The sequence below is a fragment of the Oryzias latipes genome, chromosome 20 (genome assembly GCF_002234675.1).
Source record: "Oryzias latipes chromosome 20, ASM223467v1".
NCBI classification, from domain to species: domain Eukaryota; kingdom Metazoa; phylum Chordata; class Actinopteri; order Beloniformes; family Adrianichthyidae; genus Oryzias; species Oryzias latipes.
The window spans coordinates 21,607,015-21,621,014 of NC_019878.2; the positions used below are offsets into that span (position 1 = coordinate 21,607,015).

At 44.4% G+C, this 14,000-nt stretch overlaps 1 protein-coding gene across 3 annotated transcripts in view; it reads left to right on the forward strand.

Moving 5' to 3' along the window:
• The window catches only part of gli3 (GLI family zinc finger 3), a 108,435-nt gene that overhangs the window by 58,194 nt on the left and 36,241 nt on the right, over positions 1–14,000 (forward strand). For 2 of the 3 annotated variants that reach the window (XM_023950287.1, XM_023950288.1), the window contains exon 4: positions 3,520–3,625. In XM_023950287.1, coding sequence (XP_023806055.1) covers positions 3,520–3,625 — 106 coding nt within the window. The remainder of the gene's footprint in view (positions 1–3,519; positions 3,626–14,000) is intronic. The other variant, XM_023950289.1, reaches the window with a different exon arrangement.

Below are 14,000 nucleotides of genomic sequence, written 5' to 3' on the forward strand. Positions count from 1 at the left end.
AGAGCGCCTTCTAGCTCTCAAAATTGCTTGGACATCAGTAAACATGACCTGAATTAATCCACATATTAGACACAATAGATTAATTATAAGGTGGACTGTCGTTTTCTGGAAAAAATTAAGGCTTTTAAGTGCCGCTTATAGTGTGCGAGATACAGTAATCATGATTAAAACACCACTGAGAATGCTTTTAAAATTGCTCTAAAGATGATCAGAGTCTTTAAGCACTCATATCCATTGTTGGACATTGTTGAACTGTACTTCCTGGTTTGATTCTTGATTTTGTCTGTATTTCTTTTATACCAATCAGTTTGAAAGTAACCAATTTGATCACATCACTGCTTCTGCTGTCAAATCCGGAAGCACTCCGGCATTTTTCTGCACTAAAGGACAAAGATCTGCCGATTATTAAGGGTAGAGGCAGCGATTTAGCCTTGGGAGTAAACAGTAAGAGTCTATACAGGAAACAGGGGAGATGGATTGCTGCACAGAGGTTGTCCTCCACTTTCCTTTGCTCTGTGCTGTTTGTGACTGTACTCCCTGTAGTCGCAAGAGGCAGTTTGCCTTGCTAGTGGAGAAGCGTGCCGGTGTGAAAGAGGCAGCCGGCTCTATTTAGACAGGACTGTGGTAAAGTAAACTTTTAATTGGGTTAAACAAACTTCATTGGAAGGGAGCTAAGTCATGGGTAACAGGGAGTGATGATGGAGTGAGAAAAAAGGTCCAGTCTGTGCACAGGCCCGCGCTGACTGAGCAGCTCCAGAGACATAAACAAAAGGGGGATCTGGGTAATTCAATGAGGAGAGGGTTGACGTGGAAAGGATGGTGTATGACTTTGTCTTTGAGATGATTTCAAGACTTGGAATTTCTGTAGTCGTTCCTAATCCCTCAATAAAACAGAGGTTAGTGTAAAAGTATGTGGGTTTAAAAAAAAGATGCCTTTTCTTGGTGCACAACACCTACAGCTCTTGTATACCCGACGGTTCATTTCCAAGTCTGACAGCTCTGAGCCGTTTACTCGTGCAGGAGTGAGATGTGGAGAGTAGACAGATCCGTTTCCCTACCACCACCAGCCCTTCCGCCGTCCCAGCATCCCCTTATCCCTCCCTCCGTCAGCAGCTCTGGAATCTGCCAGCTTAAGCCGAGCCAAAAAAACAGTCATCAGGAGAAAACTATCAAACAGACAGAGTCAGAGTGGTCAGATGCTTGCCAGAGCTTTATGGGGGAGGCTTTTACCACTTATCTCTGTTACTGTGAGCTCAGGATAAAAACTCTTGCATGTTTTCTACAAATTTGACTTTCACTTGCTGAACTTTCCAAATGTGTTATGGGTTATATTTAAAATGCCAGTCAGTTGTTTCTAGGGTAGCAACAAGCGTTGTCTTGCTGTGCGTCACATAATACCCCCCAAAATCCAGCAATTTATCATGTCAGAGCCAAATGAAGACTCTCCAGGGGATTACTCCAGCTTCTGAGAAAACAGTAGCTGCCTCAATTCTGTCTGTTATTCTCAGTACAACTTTCAGATATCGTCAAAGGTTGCATCATCCAGGTGTATTTAAGTGCTAGGAGATGCAAAATTGGGGGGGGGTTGAAAGGCAAGATGTTAACAGAGGCAATTTTTCTTTGAGTTGCATCACACAAAGTGGATGATCAGGAGTGTCCGCTACCATTGACTTCATAATAAAAGACGGGTTTTTATTCTGATTCATCTATTTTCACAAAAACATCAACATTAGTAGAAACCTGATCAATTTTATATCACATTGATTTAATATGTTACTGAGACCAATCCGAAATGTTGTGCACCCTTACATGGCTTATAGTCAATTGTAAGTTGTTGGAATTTTTTTAGAAAGTTGTTGACTTCATAAACTGATTCCACTGTAAAAGTAAATTACATAGCACTCTGCTGGGGCTATTTCATCATTATTGGAAAAAAAATAAGTCTTGTTTTTAATGTCTCTGATTCTGTAGGTAACTTTTAGGCAAAATATCTTAATGATGCAAGTGGAGGAGAGATTTGATTATGGAAGCCGTAGAGTCCCGTCATGCTTTTTGCAGATGATGTGGTTCTTTTTATTTCACTGTGTGAAAATGTCCAGAGTAAAGAGCCCCTCAGGTATCTCAGTGTTTAATTCATAAGTGAAGGAAAAGGATGGGGCTTTAGTATGGTTGATTGGTAGATGTTCCTATCGCAAAACAATACACTAACAAAAAAGATCCCGGTTGCAGCTAATGGAAATGAACTCCTGGCGATGGATCTGTCTTAACAGAATGACACAAAGCTCAGTTTGGACACCTGGTGAAAAGTCTACTTGGACTGCTGCATGGGGAGGCAAAACCAACCAAAATGAAGCAAATTAAGCCTTAGTCACATGCTTCCGCATGATTTGGAATCAAATGTGAGTTGATTGCGGTATCACAGATCCGTCTCATAGCAGAGCTCGTTTTGGACAATCAAGCCCAGAAATGAGGAGATCGCCTCTTAATTGTAGATGTCTGTCTTTGTCAGAGTTCCCCAAGAACAAATACAGGATGAGGTAAGAATCCGACCTGCATTGACACCTGCTGTGCCGCCCTGTGCTGCAGCTGCATTTGTCACGGCCCGACACTTGTGGAGCCGTTTGGCGCTCCGCAGCGTGACCATCTGCCCTCCTGGCTCAAATGTTTACAAGCCAAAGTAAAAACACATAGCGAGGAGCCGCGGCCTTGCTGCGTGAAGTTATGCAGATGTTGAAACATGCTTCCCCTCGGGGTGCTGAGACACAACTTGGCAGCGGCTTCAGAAATCTGCAATAAACCGACACGTGTTCCAGCAGCGACATGTGAATGTGTGCAATTCCCATTTTTCTCCTTTTAGGTTCTTATTGTGGGCACGCAGCGAAATCCACACTCATTGTTTGCTTGTTTTAAACTTTTCCAACATTAAATTGTAGCCTTCCCGTTTGGTTTGAACCAAATTTGAGGTGAAACGATGAGTTCGTACTCGAACAAATTTATTGTTGAGGCGAAGCAACAGTTTCATCCTCTGTGGTAAAGATAGACGAAAGCTTCCAAGCAAGTATTATGCAAATGGTTTGATGCTTTATCTGGAGGGGGAAAAATAAGCTTCTGGATTCTCTGTGGCATTTGTGACAAAACAGTGAAACGGAAAAGGATGTTTTTGTTCTGTTTTTTTTTTTTTCATTCCATTGGTTGTACTTAACTGTTATTCTCTGTGAGGGACCACATTATGCTTGGCACAGTAAGAAATGTGCCATTTGGCTGCTTTTCTTTTGGTTTATCGCCGTTTATTTTGAGTTCTGAGATATTTCACAGACTTCCTCAGCAAACATTGCACAGCAATGCAGATCTTAGCTCAGTGCATTTAATGAGGTCTCATTTGGGTGGGTCTGCTGAAAGATAACCATCAACCACTGCCTTTCCATGTAACTGCTATTGAGATTGAACCGAGTTGGGGGTGAATTCACACGGTTTAAAAAAGCATGTCTAAGGTTTTTGCCTCTGTTTCTGTTCTCACAGCTCCGCCACAGTTCTTCCCTTCCTTCCATCCTCCTGTGCCGATAGATGACAGACATACCCAGGGACGGTACGTCTACGAGCACTCCCCCGTGGCCCCTCTTCACGTGTAAGTCTCTCAAATTGGTCGCACGCACTCCAGACTGAAATGTTGCTGATCAGAACGGCGTTTGCCGTCACAAACGGAGGCCTGAAACTTCCATGCCCTCCCCGTGGGCGTCGAGCATCCTCCTCGCGGGCGCCATTCTTTGCCTTTCAGGATCAAAGGCCGCAGCCCCATGTGCGCCGCAACATGATCCGCATGTCAGAGACACGCAAATGAACATGTGTCAGAGACATGAAAATGAGAGCGGGGCAACGGGAGCCTGGGAGTGCACAATTCTCATAAGAGCAGTGATCAAGCCCTGTCAGGGAAGGGAAGCAATGCTTTTGCTGACATCCATTCATCTCTGATGGACGGACAGACGGTAAAGGCAGGGTCACTCTCACCACACCAGAGGGTCCATGACAGAGAGCTTGTAAGCACTGGCATCCCTCAGCTCCTGTTTGCTCAGCCTCTTTTACTCTCCTTCCTCCTCCATCATTTGTATTATTTGCATTGAGCTGCTAGATGCACAAAGACGCTCCATCGTCCTTGTTTCCTACCGGCAGACACCGAGGAAGCGATCAACGCGCGACGAGGACAAATTGGATGGGGCAGCTACTTGGGCCATATTATGTTTGATATTCTTCATCATTATCAACTTCCCCCCTCTCCTCCTCCAGGAGTCATATCTCTCCCTTGCTGATGTGCCGCTAAGCGTAATGAATTTTTTATGTCCCCAACCCTCCATCTCCGGCCCACCCCACCTCTCAACCTCCCGTCTCCAGCTCAGGGGCTGCAGCGCTGGAAAAGAAAGGGAGGAAATAAAAAAGGGGAAAAGGGGAGTTGATTGATGTTCCTTGTCACGGCAAACAAAATGGCAAATATAATTTAGCATTTAGCTTATGCGCAGATAATGGGGCAAACACGCAGGCTCAAACAAACAGCCGGGCTTGTTATCCGTCAGGAGAGCCGGGGTACGACGTGGAGCACGGGTCAGGGAAGGGGGGGGAGGAGAAAAATGAGGAGGGGGGGGGGGGGGCAGCGCTGAGCCAGGGAATAAAATTAAGGAGGGACAAGTCAGCAGCGTCTTCAGTCACTCCATCCAGACAGAAGTTATCTCCACGCTTGGTTTGCTGTCACAGGAGTCACGGCCATGTTCTGCTACTTAAGGCCTGTTTATCCAAACCATTAAGCAACGCACCGTTTCAAATGACATGCTGCGTTCAGGGAAACTATTTGTCATGATTATAAGACAGCTGTTGAGCGGTCGTATGTATTTAAATCAATTCTGTGAGCTCACTGTCAAACATCTCCGAGTGCCTTTGAGCCTTGGAGCATCGTCCCGTGCTCGATTAAAAAGCACCACCAAATTCCTCTGTGAGATAATAAAAAAAAAAAAAACAAGCCTCTCATTGCACAACTACAACAGCAACCACCTGATAGCTAATTGGAATTAATGACACACCCGGGTTTCGTGCAACTTTTGGCTCCGGCTGAACTTTGCGAGCGCAAAACTGAGGCCAGGAAGTGAGGTCCCTGCCCGGAGTTAAGTGATGCATTCTGCTTGGCGTTGTTGATCGTAGGCAAGCCCAGCAAATGGAGGCAGAAACATATAGCTGTCGCTTCGGGGAAGGGACAGAAGCCGGCTTATGGAGAAATATTGAATTGTTTTAGGACAAGTTCTCCTCTGTGTGCAGAATTAATCGTTATTAGCCCTCGCAAAGATATGCCTAAGTACACAGGGACTATTATTGCAGTACTTCCCCATGCAACCTCTCATTACGGCCTGTAATTACAGTTGGGTTGGCCCTGCGGCAGTTTCATCAATCCAGCCGGCCCCCCCCCCCCCCCCCCCCCCGCGCACGCACCAACCAGCCACCGTCGGGCATCCGAAAGAAAAGAAAAGAAAGAGCACCACGGCGGCTTGTTTCCTCCTCGCCATGACGACACATCCACCATCCGACCCAAAGCGGCAAATGAACAGAATCATATCCTATTACCGCGAAGGGCCTAATTGAAACATGTTTATTTATGGCTCGGTTCTCAGACGAGGAGCCGCCGTTAGCAGCACAGCTAACGGGCTCCGGCGATATGAGGCGGTGGAATTAAATTAAGAGCTCGCAAAATGAAATATGCTCTGTATTAGCTGTTTGACACTTAATTTGCCTTCAAATGAGCAAAGGAAATCACAAATTAACTGTCCTTTGTTTTTTTTTTTCTTTCACCTCACCTACCCTATTAGGCATGGAGAGCGCAATTACAGACAAAAGCTAATCGTTTAGTTTATGAATTCTTGTGGAGAAGGTACCAATGTGCCATTCTATATTAAAGCCTCGAGGTCAGACGACGAAGGGGGGAGGGGGTTCCTGTGTTTTTGTGTTTGAACAGATGTTGTTTATCTCCACGACAAGTTTTTCTGGAGCCAAAAGCGACGCTCTCGCACAAAACCAGTGTTCCCAGTGGTCGTTTAATTATGATTGTGTTGTTTTTTGCAAAAATTAAAAGTAAAAAAGTGATAAAAGTTGTTTTCTTGGACATAGTTTCTGCAGAGCGGCAGTTGTTCATTAGAGATTTGCCTGGACCGTCAGCACCAAGCAACCACACCTCCACTTCCCGTCACCCATAACCTGGCTGCAGACAAGATGGCGCCTGAAATCATCGTCAGGAAGCGGAAATGATAAAACTGACCGTTTCCCAAAAGCCTGCCAATTGTAAAAAAACACGAAAAAACATAACTCTCAGGGCTGCTAGTCAAAAATAAGGTTTTTTTAATGATTTGGGAGGCTTCCGGTTACCGTCAAAGACTTCCAATTGTGGCCGTTGATGTCTGCAGCCGGGTTACCTCACACCTCTGACAAGACCGCCCCCACTTCCCATCTCTCATCTGTTTATCCTTTACACCCCCAACCTAACAATAGCGGTGCAACAAAAGTGGCGAGCAATATCGTAGGTATCTGGTCGTACAGTTTAGATTCCTGCTCAGGCGGGGAAAACAAAGACATTCATAGATTTGTTTGTCTGGAAGTGGATGCATCAGAATGGAGCGGAGCAGGGAGCTTGTGGCCCCGCCCAGCGTATTTTCTACGTCACAAATACAGATCTTTTTCAAACGGCATTTTTCATCTGCTTCTTATTCACCACAAAATACTCAGAAATGCAGTTTTAATCTTATCATCAGAAAAAAAGCCACAAAAACTTGTTAAAAACACAATTTTCATCAGAGCGGCTCTTTGACTTTGGTCTGAAAACAGCCCAACCTTCAGCACCATCAAAGACAAAAAGTGCCCAAAAGAAGACACTTCCTGCTGGAGTAAAACATTGATCAGAGAAGAGCAGGCTCTCCATGGGAGCTCTGGTCCCCCTCCACCAGCACTATTGTGCTCCATGGCTTAATGGGAGTTTTTTTGGGGAGGGGTGGTGAGTCAGGACCGGTCTTTTCATTGAGGCTTTATGGCCCGACCGCGATACACAGCAAAACAAAACGAGCCCTCACATGCCGCTCAGCCCTGACTCCCGGTCACCCGGAGACGGCTCCGAACAAACAGAGGCATTTGCCACAAGTCAATTATCAGCAGCCGAGTGTACTCTGCAGACCCGGGCCCTCGTGCTTTCAATGGGAACACTGAGACAACAAAACATTCTTATGGGATAAGCAATTGACTCACAACCTTTTGATCACTTACCGTATGTGAACTTACAAAAGGGTTAAGGCAAGGAGTCCATTTAGGAGTCTGTGATGCTGCAAAACTTTATTCAGTTTTTTTATACAGACTTAGAAGCCAAAACAAAGTTACTTTTTTAACATTTTTAGAAAAAAAGAAACTCGTAAAAGCTTAAATACAGGTTGGTGTGTTTCCATGTTGCAGTTATTTCCTTCAGGAGCTTGTTTGTTCAGCTGCAAGCCCGCCCGACTGGAAAGTATGCTCGAGGTGCCATGGGAGAGCTGCTGCATGTCATCGCATCGCGGCCTCGGCGCAGAATTAATGGATGCTTGATCACTTTCTCACTCTTTTTCTGAGCTGAGTTCATCGTCGTTCCACCCAGTTTGGGTGCATAAATCTTGAGAGGTTTCAGTATGCACGCAGGCCTCTTCGGTTGCTCTGCAAAAACCTGAGCGGCGTGATGCTTAGCATAAAGAACACTGTGTTATCTCCACAGCTCCTTCCAGATGGGACGAGGTCGAGCATTGCAGCACACACACACACACACACACACACAAGTACGGGCATGCTGCAAAACAATAGGAGGACAAAAGGAGCTGGTTTAGCTTTTATTGCAGCTGCAGGGTGAATTTTTTTCAAGGCGCAGTTTCATCACTGCTTATTTATGGTCGACTTTGCTTGTTCATGGCCTCATCTGCTAATTAATTTGTCAGGTTTTGGCCTGTTCGTCACCTCCCGTCACCTTTTTTTTAATTAACATCCATGACAATTATTTTAAAGTCCCCAAATTTCAAAGCGTTCCCGAAAGATATGCATTGATTTTCGGCTCAAACGTGGATTTCTGGGTTTTGTTTGGGTTCGATTTGTGATTTATGTTTACAAAACGACATTAAAAAGCTAAAAATTCAGAATAATAAGAATGAAGAGAACCTTTTCAGATGGCTTATTCTAAGCCTGGTGTAACGGAATAAAACGATAAATAATAAATTATTCTTACATTTAGCACAACACACGTGCTTGACCCTTTCAATGAAAACATACCGTTGTATGCAGAAGGGATGCAACAATCCTTTTCCCAACAATTTGGTTTTACGGCGTAACATACGGTTCGGTTTTAAACCTAACCCTTAGTTCCCAGTGGTCTTTTTAGCCAACAATTTTTTTTTCTTCAAAAATGTTGTTTTCTAGGACAGTTTTTACATAGAAACAGGAGTTCATCAGTAATTCACCTCTAAGTTGTGGGCGGGACCAACTCCCATCCCTTTTGCTGAGAGATCTCTGTTTACAGGCTCTCCCGCTAGCTTAAAGCTCCTCACATCCCCAACTTAATATTACCTGTGCAAAAAAGAATGATGAGTAATAATTGGAGCTTTCTAGACAAACAGTTTTGATCCAGATTCCAGCTCAGGCGAGGAAAACAAAGACGTACGCGGATCTAGTCGTCTACAAGTACATGTATTAGAATGGAGCGTATTTTCTACGTCACAAATAAGGATCTCTCAAACTCTTTTTTGTCGTCTGCTCCTGATTCCCAACTATTGGAATGAAGAAATACTAAATTTTCTTTAAATATGTCCTTCAACGTCAGAAAAATGCCACAAAGACTTGTTAAAAACGTTCACTGGAGGGGGTCTTTAGCGATTAAAGGTTAATAAAAGAAAATATCCTCAACTATCGACACTAAAGGAGCCATAAATTACAAAAGAGTTAACGATTCCCCCCCCCTTCATCGTATCTGATTATCTTTGTCCTGCTGTCACCAAAAAGGCAGCGGTAGAGAGGCGAAGGCCACTTTTTCATCTTCCTCTCCGACTGTCCAAAACCCATTCTTCGTGACTTCATAGGTCACCCCTCCAGCACACTCTCTCCTTCCTCTCCCCCCTCCCTCTTTAATACTTTCTCTATGGAGTAAGTCAGGGGGACAGGCGGTCACGCAGTCGCCGCTTTATGATTAATGGTGTTTATTCTTGACAGAAGGCTCCTTTATTTATCTGCATTGCAGTTTCACTGATACTATCAGTCACCTGAATGAAAAATATTCAGTCATACCAATTTTGCAATATAATTGAGTAAAGTCACTTCCTTTCAGTTTTTTTTCCCTCTCAACCCCTTGCCCCCCTCTCCCTCTCTATCTGGCAGCCTTATCATCGCCACAGTAATTTTCGCGCTGCGTTGTTTGATATGGAGAGGCTGACTTTAGCCGCATTTGACATAAAGCCTCTTCAATTTTCACAGGAGGGGAGAAAAAAAAGAGGGAAGAAAGAAAGTTGTGCGGCACTCTGTAGGGGAAACCATCCTCTCCCCCCCTATTTTTTCTTTTTTTTTCTGAGGCAATTTCAGGATTTAGAAAGTAAGGAGATAAATGCCTAAGCAGAAATACGGGCAGATTGAAGTTACAGTATATCTTTTTTCTTTTTTTTTTGTGATACACCAGTTTCTGAAGCTTAAGTAGGCAGTGCAGTGTCTGTCCCCTCCAGCCTGTGCACAGCACCGTGGTAATTGGAGCCAGCTCTGTGTTTTGAAAATGATGGATCCAACAGGTTAAAGGGAAAGAGTGGCACAACAGATATGGGACAAGGTCTATAAAGGTTTTAAGGTGGAGACATTACCAGTGCGGATCTGTTAAGGCACGTTCAAAAACTCCACTTAGCCGGATAGGATTTCCCGCCTCTGTGCTTGGATTTCTCCCGGGTTCATGTGGATTTTTCATACCTTCTTTTTTCATCTTTCTTTCGTTTTTATGCTAATCAATTCCCCCACCACCTGACAACAAATATTTCCTTTTTTGGTGTTTCTACTCGCTTGAATTTAATTTAAGGCTCAGATTTAAAAAAAAAAAGGTAAAAGACGAGCTCATTCATCTGTAATGGGAGTCCTGAGATTTCGCACATGTAGGCCATTAGTGGATTTGATTTCCTATACACGAGTCATTTGGCCCCTCTTCATGTTTGAGATCTCAATTTGTAGCTCTCCCAAGGAGCACAATGGAGAAGCAGGTCTGAGGGGAAGAGATAACAGGCAGGTGCCAACAGCTCTGCGCCTCTGCAGCCGCGTACAAACCATTTCAAACCACCACTTTTTTGCTTTTTCTTTTGTGCATTCATGTACTAATTCTATTTTTAGTTTTGCCTTCACATTAAAATATATTTATTTTAAATTTGCAGTTAATTTTGATTTTAAAATCTATAAAATAATGTCCACAGATGCAATTAAAATTCCAGTTAATATATGTTTAAGTACCATTTTTTTTATTTATTTAACCTTTATTTACCCAGGAATTGTCTCGTTGAGATTAAGAATCTCTTTTTCAAGGGAGTCCTGGCTATATGTGTCAAGAAAATGGATGTTTAAGTATAATGTTTAAATAAAACAAAATAAAAGATTATTGAAGAAAAACATATTTTTTTTAAACTGATATTTTCAAAATCACATTTTCTGTGCTGTAAGTGCTAATTTAACAGGGAGCTAGAATATCAAACTTTAAATAAATTTTGTGTGATCAATTCCAGGGATGCATTCAAGTTAGCGTCACAACCCAATCAGCTAACACAGCCATCAAATCATTTACCAGTTATTGTGTGGCGGTGGTGAACTGTCAGCTTTATTAGATCCCTAATTGGGCCTGGAAAAGCTCCTCCCCCTCCGTCGGTAAGGGCCTATTAGAAAGCAGCTGAAGGCGTCAAAGACGTCGCCTCCTCCACCTGGAGCTGCAGTGTCAAAAAGAGCCTCCCAGTAGAAGCAGCAGCAGCAGCAGCTTAAATGGGCTTTTCCTCCAAAGGATGAATGGAGGAGTCTAGATAGAGAGGTTGCTTCTCCTCTAATGCAGAATGATCAGTGTGAGCCAGTCCGCCTTCAGCTGTTTTCATACAACCTGTGCCCTGTCGCCGCTCAGAAATGTGGAATTTCCATTACTCTGATCTCGGGCTCCAGATCTTGCCGTCCCACTCCGGGGGCCAGTTATAGCAAAGTAACAAGAGCGAGGGAGTCGTGTCATAAATCCTCTCCGACTTTTCCATCCACTCCCCTGCCTTCTTTTTGCTTCTGCTTTGATTGAAGGCGACCGGCACCGAACAACATGACAAATCACCGCGCGTTTGTTATGGGATGCTTTTAACGAGGCTAAGTCTGTGCTAATGTGAGAGGAAATGAGTTTATTTCCCTTCTTCCCACCCTCCCCTCTGTTTCTTCTGTTTGTTTATCTTCCACATCAGGAAAAATTTCACTCCTTTCTCCCCTCCTCACCAGTGCAAATTCATTCATATCACATAAAGCGATTTTTTTTTCCCTCTCAGCCCTCGCTTATCACGCTTATCAGATGTGGCGTCCATTACATCAGATAGGGACTGGTCGGGTCTAATGATGCTGTTTGAAGAGCAGGTCGCAAACGGGTCCCCTTGCTTTTTTCGTCTCCCATGATTCTCTTCGAGGACGTCAGCTTCTGAAGGGTCAGATATGCAGAGACCTGTGCGCAGCCGCAGGGTGAGCATCTTCTGTGTGTCCGTCACCTCTGCGACCTTTTCACTGGCCTCTCATTTTTACAGATCTAGAAACAGAAGATCCCAGCTTTGAGAGTGAGAAAAAAAAAAAGAATGTTTCTCAAAAGTAGGGCCTTATTAGGAATTCCCTCCCATCCATTTCAGTTTGTCTTCACTTACGAAGGAGCTTTGGGAAACATCCTCCGTCTAACATTTCAGGTCTGTGTTTAAGCCTCCCAAAGCTTCATCAAGCCAGAGCGTGGCACCGCCGCGCGTTCAGCCCCTTCATGATTAAATATCAAGGAACAACATTTGACGTTTTATTAGCCCAACAAGATGGATGAAATGGCCAGAATAAAGTAGGCTGTGTCTGTTCACTTTCCCACCAGCGAGTGCCTTTCTTCTGTCCAGAAGTAGAAGAAGAAGAAGAAGTACGTGTTCGGAGAACATGATGGATTTTACACTGAAACGGAGATTTTCAGAACATATATTTCGGTGTCTAGTACCTGATGCTCCTGTTCCGCTCCCTCTAGGTTCCCGCCCCTCCTTTTCCTCCCAATTTTTTTTTTTTGGTTTCCGCTGCGTCTCTGTCTGAAGGATTAACCGTCTCCAGCAGCGCGTCTCCGCTGTCTTGTAGCGCCGTGCATTGTTTGTGATTTGCTCAGGCCCGTCCGTGCAGCTGCTCATTTCTGCAGCCCAGTGTGACGTGGAGAATTGGGAGGGTTGTCTCCCAGTCCTGGGCCACACTCATCCTCCTCACCTGTTGGCTGCACCGTCCCACCCCATGCTCATTACCAGGTTGCAAGGGCGATGGGGTGTGGAACCTGAGCTCTGTATGGCTGGAGGCGGCAACTGAATGTTTGTGCAAAGGCACAGAGGCCATCGAGGCGATGCTTGAGAGAAATAAAAAAAAAAAAAGAAAGATGGATGGGCTTCCTCTCTGTTTAGCACTCAAACACCCAGAAGTCCCCTTCTGTCTTCTTCTCTGGCCTGAGGCATGCCAGAGGAACTCAGAGGAATCACTGAGAGCTAATTCTACCTTGTCCTGCTTTGGCAGAAAAGAGTGTTTTTAGTGAGCTAAAATAAAGTCAAGCATGAAGAGAATCACAAAAATCCTTACTTTTCTTTCTTTTTTTTTTTTTTTCCATCACATGTGAACATTTCCCCCCTTCTCCTTGTAAAACTCCAGCCCCCCCCTCTTGAAATTACAGGAAAAAAGGGCCGGCTCATTTTGTGTAATTTCACTTTCATGTTTTCCTGCTGCACACTCGCTTGATTCGTTTTGGTAGACATTCTTATCTCAATGGCTGAAATTATGTTTAATTGCAGTGTGGAAAAATGGTTTTCCAAAACAGCCAAGAAAAGAAAAAAAAAAAAACCCTGCTGCGTGGCAAAGCCAAACATGGTGTTTTTTTTCTGGAACAACGTTTTGGGAAAGTGAGAAGATGTAATTCTGCCTTTTCTGATAAAGCGTAATCCTTTTCCTTTGTAGACACGCAGCCCTTATTTAAAACAAGAAGCATTTTTCACGTGTGACCTCGTCTGAGCAGGTTTCTGCCGAGTTCAAGGCGGCGCCACTTTGAGGATGAGCATGTGACACCCTTCTGTTATGACTTCAGCTGTCACACTCCCTGAATCCTGTTCATAAATACATATTATCAGCCCAGTGACGCCGCGGTGATGTATGGAAGCGGTGAAGGCAGGAAGTCTGCGGACACGCTGGTGGTTTGCTGTCACAGTGGGGCTGAACCTGAGGGGGGCGTTGAGCTGGACGTAGCGTGTTTGTGTGTGAGGGCTGACTCTGCAGTGTGCGGGAATGTCTGGCACGTCTCCAGATGCATCCCAACGAGAGGGAATCCTGCTTGGTGTGACCCTGAATAGAAAGCCTTCCCCACCCCCTGGACCCACCCAGACCTTTGATGTCAAAGGGTCACATGGAGTCTTCTGGGAGTGGTGGGCATGGTTACTCTGAATGCCTGGCAACCCCTTCATAACCTGCCAGAGGCTGCTGCGAGTCTACTCAATTATCCACCTCCAATATATAAATAGTGCTTAAGAAAAACTTTAGGGTTTTATTAATTCAGGTGGATTGTTTGCGACTGTATTCACGCTGGGCTTCTAGTTTTCTTGAATAGTGTGCTTTGTTTTGATTTGAAATCAAACGGAACCTGGTTTGTCTAAAAAATGAAGGTTTCAGTTTTCTTGCAAGTGAACCCTGGTGAGGTTTAGTAACATAAAGACAGCCAACAGACTTAACCAAAG